At 47.3% G+C, this 20,429-nt stretch overlaps 1 protein-coding gene across 1 annotated transcript in view; it reads right to left on the reverse strand.

The window, feature by feature from the left end:
* BLNK (B cell linker) overlaps nt 1–20,429 on the reverse strand; it is a 67,860-nt gene that overhangs the window by 26,440 nt on the left and 20,991 nt on the right. The window contains exons 5-7 of the mRNA XM_075533447.1: nt 6,900–6,940; nt 4,179–4,335; nt 553–719 (exon numbers count right to left, since the gene is read on the reverse strand). Of these exons, the coding sequence (XP_075389562.1) occupies nt 553–719; nt 4,179–4,335; nt 6,900–6,940 (365 nt within the window). The remainder of the gene's footprint in view (nt 1–552; nt 720–4,178; nt 4,336–6,899; nt 6,941–20,429) is intronic.

Here is a 20,429-nt window from a genome sequence, read left to right on the forward strand (position 1 = left end):
CAATGCACAGACCATGTCTCTGCAAAGATGGTCAGTGGACCCACGACCCGAAGAACTTTCTGTAAGAAGGGCGGCAAACATCAACCTCACACAGTGACCCGGGATAAGAAGGGCGAGGATTCCCTGTACGCACAAGGAAAGAGGCGCTACGATTGAAAGCAGAGTGGCTATGGTGGGCAAACAAAGCCAATTTTCTGGAAGAAGGCTAAAACCACAAAGAAGATCGTGCTGAGGCTTAAATGTGCTACACCTAACTGCAGGCTCAAGAGGATGCTGGCCATTAAGAGGCAAGTATTGGGAACTGGGAGGTGATGCGAAGAGAAAGGGCCAAGTATCCAGTTCTAAGCCTTGTTTTATCTTGTAAATTTGAAAAAGGGTTGAATCCATATTAGGATTATCTGTAACAAAATGTAGTTAATATTCTTACTCGAAAAAAATAATGTAGAATATACTCTCAGTAAATTCAATCTGCTAACCCTCCTGTGTGCCAGTACGCATGCTCTCTTTCTTATTTAACCCGGTGCAGGGAGCTTCGCGGCAGAGTTAGTTTACCTCGTCTTCTTGGAGCTCTCGGGGCTTGGGAGGGACTTGAGGCTTCCGCAGAGAAGTGGGGGACGGCGGCAGAGTGGTACAGAGCCTTGCTTTCGAGGAAGGCCAGCTGGGCTTACTGGGAAGTGTTTTGCTGACAGGTGGAGACTGTCTCTGGCTTGAGCGGTTGTCTTGAAAGAAAAGAAATATAAGACAGATGAAGCTCTGGATCATCCCCAAGGTAGAAGCCATCTGACACCTAGTAATTATAAAACCACCAGCATCTGTACAGTCCAAGCAGTGAGGAGAAGCCAATGAGAACAAAGTAGCACGTTGGCCAGTTATTTCAACCACCTTACATTGTAAAAATAATCTCTCCCTCAGAACCATCCCCCGGGGCTCCCTGATCTGAGTGAGGTTTAGTCTGCCGTCCTAGCACGTGGAGGTGGCAGGAACAGTGAAGCGTATTGTGGTAGTTAAATGTTAGGTCAACCGTCACTTTGGAGAGGTGGAGTCCCACCTGGCAACCAGGTCACAGGCTGATGGTGCCTCCGGGGAAGTGGGAACTCTTTATAAGAGAGACACTGGGAACTTTCTCTCTCTTTCTCTCTTTCCTTTATCCTTGCTTGGACTGTGTCTGCCCGCAGGGGTGCAGGGGTGGTCCCATGTCGACCACCTGATCCTAAGAGTTTTCGTGTCTCCCCCCTGTCATGGGCCCCCGCCCTTGGATCCAAGCAGCTCTGCACCCCCTGCCCTGTAACCTCCCTGCTTCCCCGCTTCACCTTCTGTTAACATCAGCCTGCAGCCGTGGGAGTCTGCAGAGAGCCCCGGCTCATACCACACCTAGGCCTTGACTTGGACTGGGCTGGGGCCTTCTTGGTGTGAAGCTGCTTCTTGGTCTACAGGTCTTCCTGAGTGTCCCTGGTTCACGTCTCTAGATCACCCAGCCCGACACACCCACGGATGCCCCAGGAGTTAGGCGCTGCTAACCTAAAGATAGCTAGTTGAACCCTCTCGGTGGTCCCATGGAAGAAAGTTCACGCAAATGGCTTCTGTCAAAGTTTCATCCAAGGACCACCACCCCATGGTGTTCCGTGCGGCTGCTAATTCACGGGGTTGCCCACGAGCATGGAATCAGCAACCTCTCTCAGGGATCCTCCTTGGCTCATGTTGCTCTAAGAGGCTTAAGGGCTATGGTTCTCTGTCTTGCTGGTTCTTCAGAACCACCTGGAGAGCGTTTTATACTGCTGACATCTGACCCCCACTTCAGGACTATTAACTTTAATCTTCAGGGAGGGGCCTGGCGTTATTAGACTTAAAATGTTTGCCAGGTTATTCTGAAGTATATCTAGGCGTGGGACTACTGGACTGGGTTAACTTGCTTGAGCCTTTCCTCAATGACTATTCCTCCAACCACAGAGAATCCATAGCTCTTCCTGGCCCAGCAGAATCTTTAAAAACATGTATTACTGAGTCAAGGAGTCCCATTTGAAGTCAGGTGGATCTTAGTTCGGTCCTCCGTTCTGCCACTCACTGCGTAGGTTCATGTGAGCTAGTCATTCAACCTCTCTGGAGCTCACATTTCTCACTTTGCAAGTGATAATCACAGTTTGAGAATTATTTTGAGACTAGACATAAAGTAGTAAGCATGGGGGCGGGCAAAGTATCCATGCCTAATCACTGGACCTAATGGTGGCATACTAGTTAAAGTATTTGTCTATGAAGTGAAAGGTTGGCGGTTCAAACCCATGGGTGACAGTCTGCATCTGGGAAGCTTTACAGTCTGGGACACAGTGTGGAGGCGATCAACACGGTCCTCTCCGTTGGCCCTGAAGTGGAATTAGCTTGATGGTCACAGAGTTTGCTTTCGGTTACTATGATAGAGGGCTTCGGCGACATCGATCTATCTGGCTAGTCCTGTAGGAACTGATTCAGACAGAGACCTTTTAGGAAGCTCCTAACCTGGTGTGCACATCCCTGTCTGGGAAACAGAATAGCATGGAGGTGTCCACTGGCCTTTATTCCCACGCCGGCTTCCTGCTGCTTCCTCCTGTGGCTGCCAGGCCCTCATTCGAGGCAGGTACCCCCGCTGTCATGGCCCTACATCTCCGCTCTTCTTCGGGCACTGAAGGTGCATGATGGACTTCCCATTGTGTAGCTGGAGCTCACCAGTACCGTGTCTGATCCTCTGCTAGTTTTAGTTGCAGCTCCGGGAGTTTAGGTGCTTAGAATATGCCAGTTCATCAGAAACCGCAAAGCCTAGAAGATGTACTTTGAAGAGGATACCAATGGAGGAGCCCCTTAGCCCCCTTCATTGCAACTGAGCTGCAGTTTCCTGGTCTCTAAGATGGGACCGACCCAGGCCCCTCCTTCCCAGGCTGTTGTGAAGATGGAACGGAACCACTTATCAGACACAGTGTGCATGACGCAGCGTGGCGAAGGGCCTGGGCATTGAAGGCTGACAGACTCTCCGCATGCCAGCGCAGACACTGATAAAACCTTGGTCCACTTAGTCCATGCTGCTGAGCCTCACTCTCTTGCTTTGTAAAGCAGGGTGGGTACCTTTTAAAAAATAAGATTATCTAGAGCAGGGGTCCTCAAACTTTTTAAACAGGGGGCCTTTTTAAACAGTTCACTGTCTTTCATACCCATTGGAGGGTTGGACTATAGTTTTTTTAAAAACTGAACAAATTCCTATGCACACTGCACATATCTTATTTTGAAGTTCAAAAAACAAATGGGGCAAAAACACCTGGCTGGCTGGATAAATGTCCTCGGCAGGCTGCACGTGGCCCGCGGGCCGTAGTTTGAGAACCTTGAAGAGAGTGAAGCAGACCAGGAGTGTAAGGCACTGAATTGTGATATGAAGGAGTGATACGAAGCGTGGGAGCACGCTGGTCCTGCTGTTGCCGAATGGGCAGTGAGGACCCCCTCAGCAGACCCACCGAGGGAGGAAGCAATGAACGGCATCTGGTGCATCGTCCAGGAGGCTGTCCTGGCAGCTCTAACGGACGCAGAAACCCTTCCCTAGGGGAACGCTCGGCCCAAGTGTTAGCACGGGCACCATGGGCACACCTGCTCTCCACACCCCGGGTGCTCGAGAAGAACAGAGCATAGACCTCTTCTGGATTGATCTTAAAAGTCACACTTGGGCCGGAAGACTGGACCTGGCTTTGTCCACTTAACCTTTGAGGCTCACTGCAACTAGAACTCTCTCCTTCACAGTTTAGAGTCTTTGCAGGTGGCCAGCCAGCATGAGGAGGGCTGTCGGCGGAGGTAAGAGGTAGGAGCAAGTATCGTTAGCTGATCCAGGTAGCTTTGAAGGCTATTCTTTGAGCTGTACAAACTTCTTCAGAAAGGTTCTGGGCATTTTGTACACAGATCTCTAAGGGAAGTGGTGAATAATTTTGACTGAGAGATTCAACCATTATGGTTTATCCCCCCACCCCGCCCCCTATTTTCATGATCCCGGATTTAGTTGAATCCTGTGTCTGCCTCAGGTTGAAAGGCTTTGCACCTTGGGCTCCATTACCCGTGAGTGACCAAGTGGGAGAGAGGTGGGTGGAGATCTTCAGGTAGCAACAAGGCCTGCTCCCACCCTCCCCTTGGTCTGGCAGGCAGAGTGCCAAGGGACTGTGGGGGAGCCTCACCTATGTACTCGCCCTTGGCGAAGGGCAGGGCTGGGTGAACCGTCCGCATCTCCTGCTCCGCGGGCGGCGGCTCATAGCTGTCATCCCCGTTCTCCTCCGCGGGCATCACGTACATCTCCGAGTCGGAGTGCTCGTCCGGGTTTTCATAATCGTTGTCCTGCAAATGCAGACACCCGGCTCAGTTCCTGATGAGTGCTTAGTCCAGGGTGACCCCTAGCTTAGGAGGCAGAGCTCCGCCCCGTGTGTCTGGACAGGAGCTCATGGCCAGGAGAGGCTGCTGCCCCCAAGGCCAGGTGGCTCTGAAGAGGCAACGCTGGGGTTTTGAAGCTGGGCCTTTCTGATCCCAAACTCATTACCTCAACTTAGCAGCTATCCTGAGGAAACACGTGGCCCACAGGGTGGCTGAAATACTGTAGGGGGACAAAGAACAGCAAGAGAGCAGCGATTCAAAAAGACAGGAGAAGGAATCCGTGTAATACAATTGCCAATGGGTTTTACTGATCACAGATGCTAATGGCTGAGAGCAAAGAAGGTTGCTTAGGGGCTGGCATGGGATGCGCACAGAGCCCCTAGGCGTCTTTGAGGAGGTGAGATTTTTAAAAGAGCAAAATTGGTAAGCCACATGGGCTGTACTTCAAACGGACTCAACGTCCATTCTCTTTGTGTTTTGATTGGGGGGTGGTGGTTTCTATTATATATTTTATTTAAATTCATACAGAAAATCCACTGACAGGTCCAAACATCACACAGTTCAGAAAAACAACATGGGGGGCGGGTCTTTTCTCACCCCTAACTTCCTCTCCCCAGAGGCAATGCTAGTAGCTCCATTGTGCATTTATCTTCAGAGATAGTATGCGTACCTAAAAGAGTACAGATACATGTCTATCTTCATTGTGAAAAATCAGGTGGGGGAAATATTGGATTCAGGACAGAAGGGATCTGCTGCCTCTGTGTCCGCTGGCCCACTCATTGCAGGATGCATGATGATCAGCCCACAATCAGTGCATGTCTGATGGACAGACGATGCCCCTGTGTTTTTTGGTCTGTCTTCTTCCACTTTGCAATTTATAACATTGATGCAGGGACCATACGATCCCCGGGGCATGCACAGCTATGGTCTCAGGGCCACAAATATGATGAACATTCGGGATGTTGGACACGAAGGACTTCATAAAGGAGTGGGGGAGGACCGTTTTCTCCTTAGGCACTAGGGAGATGGGTGGAGAGGGACAGGAGGGAGTGAAGGGAGAAAGAGGCACGGGGAGAGGAAGAGGAGGAGGAGATGGACAGGGCTGGCGGGGAGACTGGCAGAGGGATGGAACCTGAAGAGGGCTGAGTGAGAAGCCAAGTGAGGAAGAGTGGGGCAGGCCCTTGGGCCTCACCTGTCTTCCCTTCTCCCGCCCAACCACCATGAGCCTGGAGTCCCCGAGGCAGCGGGAGCTTGGCTTGTTCCGGGATATGATTGTGACAGTATACTTGGGGGTGGTGAATGCGGTCCTGCTGAGATGCTGACATAGGGCAGACCTCCCAGGTCCACGGGGGTTGGGCTTCGTCATGCGTTTGGAGGTTTTAGTGAGAAGCCTGGGATTTATTCCGTGTACCATAGAAAGCCCTGGAAGTAAAGATATGTGCCACTGTGGAGTCACCTGTGACTCGACCCAGGGGAAAGCTGCTGCCTTCCTTTGACTTGTTGGACCCCGGCAGAGGAACGCCATGGTCTCCCTCTCTGGATGGCTTCACTGCATGCAGTATGGGCTCCACCTGTCTCCTAGGACCCCACGGAGTGTGTGCTTTTCATCCAGAGCTCACGCCCGAGGCTTTCCTCTAGTGGGGGGGGGGGGGGGATGTTGCATTGCTCAGCTGTGGCCCCGGCAGGGTGAGGGGTGCAGCCAGCAGGGGGTGCAACTACGAAGCTGCTGAGAATCAGCAGTGCCAGTGGCCTCTGGGCCAAGCAACTTGAGAGAGGTACCCCTTTCCCTGCAGGTGAAGAGGAGGGCAGCTCTGCTAATCCCCTGAATCAACTCTACGGGGCACCCAGATAAAGGGCTCAGAGCTGGGCTCGGGGTCAGTGCTGGGCATCTCCCTGGGGAACCGAGGGGAGGTGGTCAGGCCACTCACCCTCAGGACCTGCGTTGACTTATTGGCGAGATGGGGAGTGTGGTGAGGCGGAGGCCCTCTTAGAGCTCTTCCAGATTGGAGCAGGAGAGCATCCCCCCCCTCCCTCCCCCCCCCTCCACTGCCTTGCCCTGCATGTTTCTACAGCAGGATCCAATTGCATCCGGTGCTGGAGGCTGTCGTCACAAGCCTGGATTTTAATCCACGTGCAATGAGGCGATGTGCCGGGGAGGAGCAGCCTTTCAGGATGCTTTGCCCCTATAAGCCTCACCCCTATGAGGTGAGGCTTGTGAACCAGCCATGTGAACTGGCCACAGCGGCCTCATCAGGTCCCTCTGGGTTATAGAGCCACCTCACAGAGGCTGGACCCTCCCATGTCACCACGTTTAGGTCCCACTGCTTCACTCAGTGGTCCCTGGAGCTCTCCTAATGCCCTCTCGGGCGCAGTAAGCATCCTGGTGTCTAAGAGCCTGATATTGATGTCTGAGGGCCCATGTTTGAATGATGGGACCACAAGTGTACAGTTGACCAACAGTGCGTAAAATAAAAAAGAAGCCACTACTGGGTAGAAGCGGTACCTTCTGCGTCTCAGCAGCACATACTTACAAAGTCATCTGACCACTGCTCCTCCTCGTCGGCAGCGCTCCCTGAAAGGTCATGGGGGAACAGAGAATGCAGAAGCATGAACCTCGGCTGGCCAGCCCCGCCATTCATAAACGCCTGCCTCATCGTCCCTTCTCGTGGACTTCCGGGACCTGTTGACCTGCCTTTGGAGAGTTATTGCAGTCACCAACCCCTCCCACGAATCAGTGCTCAAAGGATAAGGGAGTGACCACAGGGACAAGAGGAGGATGCATTCGATCTACATCTGTCTTTGTCAAAGGACCTTTCTGGGACCTTTGGGTAACCCAGTAGGGATCGCCAGCCTCCACCATGTTGCTGATCTACTTTGGGCATCAACATGGAGAGGACGTAGTAGGAAGAAAAGTGGACAGGGAGTCAGAGAGGCCCAGATTTGCATTTCATTTCTGTTCCTAACTGGCTGGGGAATGTTGGCAAGACTCTGGCCATGTCTGGGCCTCAGGTTCCAGGTTTATAAAATGAAGGAGAGAGTATCCGTAGCTTCCTCTGACCCTAAGGTTGATTTTCTTTATTAATTAAAATAATTACTTTTCAATATTTCTGCCTAAAGTTTGGGGAAATTGAGGAGTATTTTTGAAGGCAGCAGGATAGCTTAGTTTAGCTTTTAAACAGAAAACATTTAAAATAGAAACTTACATGGAATACATCACACATTTCCCCGCCTTCCAAAACACCCCAAGCCCACTGCCAGGCAGTGGGTTCTGACGAGGTCCTCTGGGTTTCCTGAGTCTAGAGTCTGCTTCATGGTCAGTGACTGCTAAGCGTGGGTGCACAGGTCACCCGGTTTCCTCCTCTCCTCCGAATTCTTCCTTCTTACTAATTGCAGTTATTTTTTTAAAACGAAGATCATGGGGGTCCTTTCCTCAACACCATCAAGGACTCCTTATAGAGTCAGGACTAGATTCTGTGTCATGACATTAAAAGCATTTTGGGGGGAGGGTTTGAGACTATCCAGGAGAAAGACACCATCTTGCAGTTTCTACACATATCACTCAGTGGCATTGATTACATTCTTCCAGTTGTATAACCATGTTCAGCCCCGTTTTCAAAATTGTTCCTTCCCCATTTACAGACACTCGCTGCCCACGCAGTTTTCTGTCTCGTCTTTTGAGGTGCTGTTGGCAGTTTGATCCCATACCCCACTGCTGATTCATAGCGCCCCTACAGGACAGAGTGGAACAGCTCGCTTGGGTTTCTGAGGCTGTAAATCTTTACGGAAATTCTCATCTGTCTCCCGAGGAGCTGCTGGTGGGTTTGAACCACTTAACTGTGGCTAGCGGTCTGATGTAATAGATTCCATTATTGATATATAGATATAGACATAGACATTTACATACATACGCACATACTGAATTGTAACCTGTCTTAATATATTTCTTTATTTAGGTCACCAAAGCCCTGTGCGGTGGATGCTATTATCGTTTCTATGTATAGTGGAGGAAATGGGGGCTAGGAGAGGTTGTACAAGCTGTCTGAAGCCACATGGCTGGTGAGAGCGGATGTGTGTGTGTGTGTGTGTGTGTGTGTGTGTGTCAGGGGGTGGTGGTGGTGGTGGCAGGGAAGGGCTGAATGAAAGTCTATGTTGGCTCCTACACCTGGAATCCCCTGTGAATACCCTGCCTCAGCTGAGCCTTCAGAAAAAAAACCCAGGATAGAGGAGTCTTCAAGCATCTTGGCATATGGCATCAGAAAAGGGGTTAAGGCCTCCGGTTGTGTAGAGATTATTTCATGAGACTCCCCCTCTCCACCTTCTGGTCCCCAGGACAACTCATGGCACCATCCTCAGACAGCTTCATGTGTGCAGGCCGTGCAGACGGAAAAACACGAGAGACCGAACAACTAAGTGGGAAACAGGATCTGGCTTTCCAGTATTTCCAGGGGCCCCCAAAAGCATGCGGCAGTGCTGGTGTCAGAACCGGACTTTCTGGGTTTCAGGCTTGGCTGTGCTCTTTACTTGATGTAACTTGGTATATTTTGAAGCTGATTCCCTTCTTCTGGGAAACAAGGATAAGACGATGCCTGCCCCCCATTGTTTTCATGGGGATCAAGTGACCTAAGGCTCGTGAATATGTGACATGTTTAGCCAGTAAGTGCTTGGTGAATGTTAGTTACTTTCTGGGGGGTTTGCACCTGTCTCAGAAAGCCCTCCAGGCAACACCAACCCTCATTTGCTCTGGCCACAAAGCCGCGGGTCCGGGAAGGCCTCTAAAGCACTGGATAACAGCTCATGAAGGGTAAGCTCAAGGTGAACAAAGGCCAGTGGTTTAATGTATGTGCGATGGCGTCGTCCCTCCAACACAGCTGGGATTCTGGTCCGGTCTTCTCTTCAGGGAAAGACTTTTGCATTTGATCGTTGGTCAGGTTTGGGGCTCTGGTTCATTGACTGTGTCTTAAGCCCTCGACTGGGCCAAGCTTTGAAGTTAGCTAGGTCCTCCCAAGCACGTGGGTGCGGTGCCAGGGATTATGAACTCCATGGGGATGATCTCCATGGGCCCCATCTCCGAGGTTGGTGTCAGACGGACGGACTGCCAAACTCAAAATCCCAATTCTGCCACCAGCTAGCCGAAGGGCTTTACGTCTGGCCCTCGGTTTCTTTGTTTCTAAAATGGACATTTTGCATCGTGCCTCTTAAAGGACTTGATGCCCGTGAACTCTTTGGTTAAGAACATACTCTCACGTTTGGGAAAGGGAAGGATTAAGGAAAATGCAGGGAACAGTCATCGAGGTGGGTGTGGCACAACCGCCCCACAGTGGTGTGCTCGGAGATCGCAGTGACCGTGAAGATGGCAAAGGACGGGGCCCTCTCCCCTCGGTTACCCATAAAGCCCCGTGGGTCACAGCCGACTCAACAGGTGCTAGCAGCAGGAGCAACAACACCTAGCAGGGTGGTTGAGAGAATGGAGAGGAAATCATGTCTCTCAAGTGCCTCCAGGAGCCCCCGTACCCGAGATCCAGTCAAGGCTCTGGGAATATTAGCCACGTGTGTTCGTTTCCATTCTCCTACATTCTCACTGCTCTCGGGCGGGGTTCCTTATGTCCAGATCAAGGATATGGGATTCAGAGAAGTCATCACACTTTCCCAAGCTCACACAATGGCCTAGGGGCAAAGCCAGGATTCCAAACCAAGCCTACAGGATCCCAAGGTTCAAGGTCTTTCCACAAAGCCACTCTGAGTAACTGAGAGGAAAGACCTATAGGTGAAAAGGGGCAGATATTAGATGGAGGGCAATCCAAGGTGATATAAAATTTCCTAATAAATGTCCAAGCACGTGGTTATGATTCCCAGTGTTGGGAACGTTCAGGGAAAGGCACGCTTCCGTGAGAGCGGAGCATTTGCACGCAGCTGTGGGCAGGAGCTGAGCCTGAACCGGCCCTTGGAGGGTGAGTGGGATTCAGGCACCAGAAGGACGAGGAAGGAGGGCCTTCTGCAGCCATCATCAAGGCCAGGGCACGTGGGTCAGTCCCAGAAGTAGAACGCAGCTCATGAGGATAATGCACACAGAATGAATGTGCTGCACTGGGGACTGCCAAGTGGTCTAGCCGAAGGTAGACGGAGACCAGACGAAGGGATGCCCCAGCCACAGCAGACACTGAAGTTTCTGGTACTACGCATGGGATGGGATGGGGAGGCCGACAAGCGTGGTGTCTGAAGAAACAAAGGATGAGCCAGACTGGAGGTCATGGGTGAGCAGTAAAAACTCTGTGGTGACAGTCTGAGCAAAGGCATGAAAGTGAAGTGGGGGGTGACTCCAGCCTCCCAGCTCCGAGAGAAATAGAAACGCCCCGCCCGAGCCAGCCATAGCATCCGACGTGTGGTTCCAACCCTACTGTGGTGGCTGTGCTCTGGGCTGCCCAACTTTGCCCATTGCTCCCGGACGGAACAGAAAGGGCCAGGCAGGGACCTAGCCCTGTTCAGGTCCTTGAGGAGGGGTGGGGGGCTGGGAGAGTGGGGCAGAGGGGCCAGACCACAGCAGGACTCAGGAAGGAAGAAAGGAAGGTGGGCCTCCTACCGTGGTGGGGACAGATGTGAGTAAGGAACAGAAAGCAGAACCACAGAGGCTGTGCCAGGGGCAGCAGCAGGCTGTCCCCCGGGGGGAGAAAGGAATGCTGTCCAGGTGTGGAAGCTGAGGCCAGGCTCAGACCCGAGCTGGGTGGGAGGGGAGTTTCTTCCCCCTCCTGCAGGGTCTCATAAGCAGGAGCCTTCTAGGCAGGCAGGGGGACAGGCTCTGCTATGAGCTGCCTGTGTGACCCTGGGCAGTGAATTTGCTTCTCTAGTCTCCGTTTCATAATCCATAGACTGGGAGACCTGGATGGAATGGTCGATCAGGACCTTCCCAAGATGTAAATACCCTTGGGTTCAGATTTCATTCACTCTTAGTGCCCCATGGCAGGAACAGCGTGAGACACTCCCCTCCTGTCAGTTCTGCTCATTCCACAAAGGAAGATGAGAAGCCAGAGAAACACTAGCTTTGCTGAGGACAACCAAACCCCAAACCCAAACTCAGGTCTGACTCTCTGAGACAGAACTGCCCCTGTGGGTGTCTGAGCCTATGACTCTTTATGAGAGTAGAAAGCCTCATCTTTCACCCACGGAGCAGCTGATGATTTTGAACTGTTGACCCTGCACTTAGCTGTTCAATGTGTCACCACCATGCTATCCAGGCTCCTATACGACAGGGAAAGGGCAGTGATACATTTCACTGCTTAAAGTCAGACCCGACTCGATGGCAGTAGCGTGTTTTAGTCGACCAAGGGTTGTAATGTGTACCTCGTGCTGCTGCGGTGGCCATTTGTGCCAGCATGCGAGTGGGTTCTTCTCAGCTTTGTGTCTCTAGGGAAGAGTTCTGATCAACCTGAACCACCGTGGTGAGAGAAGAAGGTTGACCTTAAGGGGTTATCACAACAACCCCTGGATAGCTGGCCCCGGGGCAGGAGGTTTCTGGAGAGAGCAGAGGGGATTCTTCACAGGGACCGGCAGACTTTGGGGACACTGTGACAGACCCACACAGAATCAGACCTCACGTTTCAAAGATGCAAGTGCCCTCAGGAGGTTGTTCAGTGGGTGCAGCGCCACCCCCCAAAGAGGATGATACTGTGTTCTGGAGGGTGCTGAAATGATCGGGGGATAGGGGGACTGCAAAGCAGATAGCTATACTTTATTCTGGATTATGGGCGATCTAGTACAATACGTGTCTAAGAGGTGAGGGTAGGGGAACTGAGCAATTTTTTTTTTCTGAAAAAGGGGAGGTAGGGCAAATAAATTTGCAAACCTACAAGTTAATGAAGGCTCAAGAACTGAGAAGAAGGTTCTGGTGCCACCAGAATAGGGAGAAATGGCCCAGAAAAGAGTAGCGCTCTCAGCTTGATCAGAGAGAGGAACACAGCAGAATGGCGGCCTGCAGTAGGTTTTCTTCTTAGTGGATACAGTAACCTTGCGCCGGTTACTTAACTCCCCTGACAACTTTTCTTATCTGCAACAAGGGCAAAATATTTTCTATATAATGAAGCTAATGAGAAGATTAAACAAGATTATGCCTTAGCAATTTGGACTTTGTTCCTTCCAGCAGCAAAGGAGAGTGATAGATTGCTCAGTAGACATGAGATCCCTGTAGTGTCTGCCCCTTGAAGACGAAGGTAGGGTTCTTGCTGTGAACTGGAAGCAGCAGGCTGTGTGTGCCCTGGCCTGAGCTCTGTCACCACAGGTGGCTCAGGCTCTATTCTTGGTCTAATTGAAACGTTGTCCTACACGCTCACTAGGGGAGGAGCTGTAGAGAGCTGTAGTCAGCCATCTGCTGACTTCTGGGGGCACTGCCCCTTTCTGTCTCTGAGAGTAAATAGTGAACTAACTCTTCCTGTGTAAAAGGTCTGGGGAAGTCCTTTGCTGCAAGGGAAAGAGGATATAATTCCAGGGTTTGGGGAAAGCTGGTGAGGCTGTTTCTGGAGCCTTGGGTGAGCCAAGTGTCCACAGAGCTCCAGAAAGCCGCTTCATGTGCTGCTAGGCTACAGAGGCTATGGTGGGCTAAGGTCTCCAAGCACTACAGCATCTACAGTTCTTGTAAAGCCCCTGGTCCAGGAGGATCTTAGGGTTCGTTTCTGAGACTCTAGGCTTACAGCTGCACATGCATGAGCCCAGAGGCTCAGCGGAAGCAGCTGGAAATACTCCTGGGACATAAGTTGGTTTTGGAGGGGGGTGGGGAGCTGGCAGGTGGTCATGGTGGTTAAGGACCGTTTCTGGGGATTGAGTGTAAGAGCAGGGGAGACCGGGGAAAGTCCTTATTGGTCTAGTGAAATAATGGGATGAGTTCCTGAGGAATCTGTTTGCTCTTCAGACACCTGATGACATGGCCCCTTTCCTGTTTCTGTAGTCCTGTCTGCAACTGTGATGTACTCCTCTGAGACCAATCATGATTTTATGACAGTTTCCCTTATACTCCATGCCTCACTTAAGTGGTCATGATTCGGGGTCGTTGTGCTGGAAATGCGTTGCCTCGCTGTTGCTGCCTCAATTGATATGTACATTTGAGGTGGGCTCACTAGAATGAGGGTGAGGGTTGGGGGGCAGGGGGAATAATAGTTTCCCTTCTGTTTTGAACACGTAGTGTCCCTTGATAGGACCAATGCCTCCTCTATAGATTAGGCTTAGACTTCTACTCATGCAGTAGACACTGGTGTTCAATTATTAAGAATCTCCTAGAAAATCATTGGCCACCTTTGAAGAGTATTCATAGTAATTTTAAGATGTGTTAACTTAGCTAGAACAGCATGAAATGACAGCTATCTTGTGTGTGTGTTTGTGTGGTTTGATGTTGTGCTTTTTTGAGAATGTTGTGTAGTTGTTACCCTTAGTAATATAAAACGTCACAGGGAAAACACAGTCGGTAGCTAATTTCTGAGACTCCATGAGTATTTTATCTTTACCTAAGATGGCATCGTTTAGATGAAATCAGCTGCAGGTGGATGAGAGTCCATCTTGGACTTCTCTTTAGCCTTAAGAACATTCTATTTAAGTTTCATTCCCCCCATTCATAAACTGCTTTGTAATTTTTAATTAGACAATCCATTTAAAGAGTGCACTATAGAAACTATCATTTGATTGGCATAACAATGCCTTCTAAAACAAAATGTTTATGAAAATATAATTTTTACCTTTGGATGATATCATTAATTAAATAAAATATGTGAATATATTTTTGTCTTTTCCAAGGCACTGAGCTTTAATTTTATAACACATGCATGTTTATGAATTAGATTGTTTTAACATCATAAAGAATTAAATTTGACAGATATTTATATATATAACCACCGTAGACTCAAATAACTGGAATGAGATATTACAGCATGCACTTCATGGAAAGACAAAAGAAACTTTAAAGGGAAGATTAGTTTTTCTGTAACCCAAGGACCTTGCTTTAAAAAAAATTGCCTGAGCCGGTTTAAAGATATGCAAATAATTAGTCCTGGTGTTTCATTTGTAAGTGGGGACAGGAAGAACCGTGGAGATCCACAGTCTGTGGCTCATTTACTCCCTGGGAAAAACTTTTTGTTTGTTTAGAGCAGTCTGCACTTCAGTGTAGGACGCAGTGCGTTGAGTGTTGGGTGGATACCTGCCAGTTGGCCATTGGAGCCCAGCGGCTGCTGGCAAGATCAGCCTGTCTGCTGCCCTACCGTTTTGCGGTTTCAGGAACGATGAAGACTAGTCTATCCTATAGGGTTGCTATGGGTTGCAATTCACTCCATGACTAAGATCTTTATTAAATGTCGACATTTAAAGAAAATCTTGAAATGGTCATTTAAATTAAATGAATAAAAAGTAAAAGTTAAACTGTATTTCAGCAGCATTTTGTAGTAGTTAGATAATGTTAAGATCTTTAAATAATTTGCTGGTAAATGGAATTCACAAATGTTTGTTACAATTTGAGGTCCCCATCCTTTTTTGAAAACAAGGAAGAAAAAGGTGTAGCTATGTTTAGGTCTGCTAAATAGTGTGTTCGTTTTTCTCTACATTTTAAGGGAGATGTGCAACAAGAGCAATGTTTAAAGGGCTCATTAAGAGTTTTAAAATTCAACATGGCTAAAGTTTTATCTGTCTGACTACAGTTTAATAGTGTAAGCTGTTTTGTTTTTTTTGGCGGGGGAGTGGTGCTTTAATAATAAATAGAATCAAAAAAACAAATGAGTTTCAATATTTGTTTGGTTACTAGTTTGAAGGTTTACTTCATTCTTTGAATAACTTAGCTTCCAAGACAAGGAGGGACTAAGTTCATCAAACCACATTGCCAAAAAGCCTGACTACTTTACCTTTCAGATTATTATAAATCCTTGACAATTCAAAATTTCATGGACAGTCATGTAACCTAGGTTGTCTTCCTATTTGTAGTTAGCTTAAGTCATGCTATTTTCACCTTGTTCCTCACCCCAGGCTCCGTGGAATATTCATAACTTTCCGTAATGCTCGAAGGTGTGTGATTGTCCAAGGGCTGACTGGACACTGCCCAGAGGGCTGGTAAATACAGAAGGTGATTGGGCATCATGAATGTCACTCTTATTATTTTACCGGATTGTTATAGCGGACACTTACTCTCTGTGATTCCCTTCTGACTTGAGTAATGAAGCATATCTGAAAAAGTCTCCCCAAATGCATTTTGCACCCCATTGTCACCTTATAACTGCTCTTTGCCTCTCATTGGTGTTAGTGAATTGGCCCTGCTGCTCCAGGCCACGGACCCTCGTTAGAGCTAACAGTTACCCATACCCCAAAAGATTTTCACTTAACACATGATCATTTTACTTATTTTAATTGCTAACTTGATCTTTTAAATGTAGCTGCTTATCTGTAAGCTTCATTCAGATACTCATTAGCTTGACAATTTGGCATTATGTTTGCAATTAAAAAATAAGATTAATCATTGTATTTTAGGATAAAAAAAAATCTAACATAGTTTCGGACTCTAACGTGGTTTAACTTTGCATTGGTTCTGCAATTCCCAGGAGGTGTTTAAAGTTTTTAAAAATATTATTATGAGCTAACCATGGCCATATGAAAGCTTTCTTATTCACAGATAAGCTTTTACTTTGCAGAAGTGCAAAAATACTTGACCAAAAGATTTCAACAGAAAGATGAACTATACTGAATTTGTAATAAGGACTAATATCTTGAGCTTGGCACCCATCCGACTAAATCATGATTTCCATCACTATGGAATGTGACGGATGATTTAGAACCGATTTTTTTAAGTCAGCAACTGGTGGAATTAGCTACTGAATAGACTAAATGTTTCTATGGGTCTTTTATGTGGAAATATTGTGACTGTCTTAAGGCTTTATTGGATATAAGTAACTACTTTTCTCCTTTTTCCTAAATTTCTCCTTTTTCAAAAATTTCGGTTTTATGACTCTCAAATAGAACTTTCATTAGTAAACTTAAAAGCCAATAAAGTCCAAGGTGTGCTTGGCAAAGTAGATTAACTGTAAGATTTCTTGCTGAGTCTCCGAAGGAACTGTTTTATATCATAATTGGTTCATGCTTCAGTGTGCTATTAACACAGACACATAACTTGAAGGTTTTTGCAGAATGTAGCCACTACTATCTTTAGAAATAGGTAAATACCTTATGATACGTGTTATTCTTAGAGGCGAGACCTTTAGGCCTTGGTCTGGCAGGACGGTCTCAGACATTACACCCAGGATTGTGGTTAATATCTCTGCCCTACCTCTGACATTCATAGAAGTTGGGGTAGCGCACGCAAAGCCTGGTTGTTCTTTTTCATAAACGTTGTCTTGAAAAAGACAAGCAGATAACAGCTGATGTCTGATTCATTTTGAATTTGAACAGTGGTTGAGAAAAACTAGTAGACTATTTTACTCGGAGTACTTTGCCCCTTTAAAGAAATCAGCCCATTTAACGAGCGGACTCCAAAAAGAAGAGCAAATTATAGGCGTTTGCGTTCAGGGTAGATCAGTCATCATTTGATTTGATCTCCAAGACCATATTACGACATGTCTGTTTAATGCTAGTCAAAAATTGTCACTCCCTTATTACCCATCATAAAACTAGTTCTTCAAAAAAGGCCTTTTTTTTGGGGGGGGGGAGGGTAGTAGGGGGAGGCCCAAATTGTTCTTCTGATATAACTTTGTCCTGCAGTTACCTTAATAGGTACTCCTACGACACGCAACGGCAACTTTCCATGGAAATTCGTGATCAGAGGAGGGAAGAATGGGTGGCAGTGCCCTCTTTGTTTGTCTCTGAGAAAGTGACTTCACTTCTTGTGGTGGGTAATCGCCGGAAGAGTGAAAAACAAACGCACTCCAATGGGAGACGCTGCCCGGGATGCTGCTGCGAACCACATATCGTAACTGAAGTCCTCTTCCACCTAGACTGATCCAGGACTCGTGCTTTAGGCTTCCTGAATTTGTAATGTTTTTCCGTGCAAAGTCTACAGTGTTTTTCATAGGTCACCTCAAAAGGACTCGGCTGGCACCCCTCTAGAAGGAACAGAACTTTGTGTGTTTAACTTTGAACACACCCATTGCTGATTAAAGACATGGAAACACCCCATTGGACTTTAAGCTGAAACTCCCCTAGACTGGGCAGAAGCACTGGGCAGCTATCCCAAGGTCAAATCTCTATTGCTTTCAAGTTGCTTGATAATTGGCAACTTGGGTCTACTGTATATTTGCTGTCTATTGTCACATTATTTGCTTTAGGTTCTGCAGACTAAGAGTTTTGCCTTAGAACACTTTGTGTTCTTAAGCAGTGTCTGTCACTTGAATTTTGTTCATTTGTATAAGTGAATCTTCCATATATTTTAGATGAAAAGCTTTCACACATACATATATGAGAACATATATGAATATATATCTCCTTTCCTCATCATTGTTTTAAATGTCCATTATTGACTAGAATTATGGTGCTATTCTTATTAAAAATGATCAAAAATCCCATGGAGGTTATCTGGTTATTTGTCTGGAAGCTAATATGCTGTTTCTGATGTGTACCATAAATACACAAAGAACCATAAATATATGGATTGATTTTGAGCTCACATCTTAAGGTGTAAGCCCGAATAGAAAAAGAACTCATTCTTATAATGTGGCCCTGCTCAGCGATTACCCTCATGGGATGATCACTGAAGATATAGGTGTTATAGCGAAGCACAGTGAAGAAACCTGATGGTGCCCAACTATCTGAAAGAATTGTGTCTAGGATCTTAAAGCCTTGTCTTAGAACAAGCAACCATCTAGGAAAAGTGTCAATTAGCTCATACATAGATTGAAGGATTCTTAATAAAATCCATTGTCAGAGGATGGGATGTAATAGATTTTAAATTCTGAAGACTAAGTTTTCAGAAGGCCATGGGTTACAGTGAAAGCCTCAATCCTTTTTGAGACTCTACATAGAATCAGCCTCAACTGGATTCTTTCTATTAACCAGCAATGTGAATAGTCTTGACCTCGATCAGAGAGTATTAGAAAATCAGTTACTACCACTACCCTAGTCAGTTCGGAGAGAGACAGTCTATCCTTTAGGGACTTGCCAGGGGATGCCCCTGCCAGAATTTAAAGTACTGGGATCCAAATGATTATGCATCATGCCCTGACTACCTTGGTCTGAGAGCCCTGAACCAATCTTGCAAACTTTTCTATCAAGAATCGTGTACATATCCCGAACATGATCTCTTTTCGGCTTCTTTTGTCCTACGTGCAACTGTGATGTATTGATCTGTTACCAACCATGATGTTACTCCAGGTCCCATTGAAGCGGCCATGTTTTGGTGACTCTAGTATAGCCTTGTGCTGTAATACTCTCCCTCTTCTGGACGATGCATCTTGTCTTTGTTTCGGCTTTGCCCTGTTGAATATTTCGTAAATGTGTCTCTATCATTATATTTAGACTTGGAGGTCTCCCTTCTCCCCTTGGACAGTATTCTTTCAGGGGTACACAATTAAAGAACGGGCTGCTGATCTAATTCCGTAAGAATGTTACAGCCGAGGAAACCCTATGGGGCGCAGCTCTACTCTGAAGCACATGAGTTAGCCATGAGTTGGAATCCATTTAGCAGCAATGGTCTTTTTTTTTTTTTTTAGGGGTTGCTTCTTCTTCAGCTCAGGAGAATCAATAAAGATAGAGTGGGTGAATTAGAACAGTGCCCCTCAAATGTAATAGACATTCCAATCCCCTGGAACTCTTGTTACCATACAGAAATTTGATCTATAGGATCAGATGAGACTCCGATGAGACAGTTGTAGGATGAGACTCTGATTCTATGTGTTTAACATGCTCCTCCATGATGCTAATGCTTCCAGGCTAGGAACCCCACTTGATGAAGCCACGGCTAAGAAGATCCAGTTTCAGTATATCCATCTGTGTTCCAAGAGAGGTTAAGAACAGGTGTATTTAAATCAAGACCGTTTTCAGGGTTTTAGGGAAGAAAGAAGGTGTCTGAGGTCAAAAGAGGAGACACTTCTAAGCATCATGGAGATTGGAAGGTGCAGCTTCTGAAAGTCAAGGAAGCAAGGAGTGTCTTCTTTTCCACTGGGCACGAGTTATGGGCTCTGTACTCCAAGCGTCTATTTCCATATTAGTGAAGAGTACTAGCCTCAGAGGAAACCTCACAGATCTTATATTTTAATCCCCAACCCCCCCCACCACATAGATAAGAAAAGTGCCAAGATTACCCAGCCAGTGAACAGCTAGCTAGCGCAAGATCGCGGTTTACAGTTCTCAGTGGTGTGGAGCCACAAAAAGATTTACATAGAATTATACATGAGATGCATTTTAAGAGATCTCTCTGGTGGAGGTGGAGAGCAATTTAAGAAGACTAATGAAAGATTTTCTGTCCTAGGAAATATGTAACAGACTTATATGTAACAGAGAAGAGGAAAGTGAAATGTGGGCCTGACATATGACAATAAAAAAGGGGGGGGGAGAATTGAGAGATATAACCAATAGATTATTCTAATAGCTTTTAGAGGACGAGGGAACGGAGAACGCCCCAAGGTGCCTGGGTTAGTAAAAGCGATGAGTAAATGATAAATGCCACTACCTGATTTTCACTCAAGTAAAAAATTAAGTGAAAGAAGGGGCCCCGGGTGAGGAGGTGAGTGAAGAACTCAGGGGAGTATGCGGTGTCTAGCACATTTGAAAGACAGAAGCCAGAGAGAGGAGTCTACTTAAATGTCAGACGATTGACTCCAAGCTCCCAGTATCCATGTCCAGTATCTGCAGGGCTGCTGGCTGCTTTACAGAGTGACCAAAGTCCCTGCTCCTCCCACAGGACCCTGATCACTCGACTGGTTCACTTATCCCGTAGTGGTTCTTCGTCATTGTTCCCTGTCATTTTCCTTCATCACAGTTACCATGCTTGGTAATAATTTATATTTAACTGCTTGTTTTCTTATTTATGCTCTGACTCTCCATTAGTCACTAAGCACAGGGTCGCAGAGGGCACAGTCATGAAATACTTGCTGCATGAATAAATGTGCGGGATAGCTGAA

The sequence above is a fragment of the Tenrec ecaudatus genome, chromosome 16 (genome assembly GCF_050624435.1).
Source record: "Tenrec ecaudatus isolate mTenEca1 chromosome 16, mTenEca1.hap1, whole genome shotgun sequence".
Classification (NCBI taxonomy): Eukaryota; Metazoa; Chordata; class Mammalia; order Afrosoricida; family Tenrecidae; genus Tenrec; species Tenrec ecaudatus.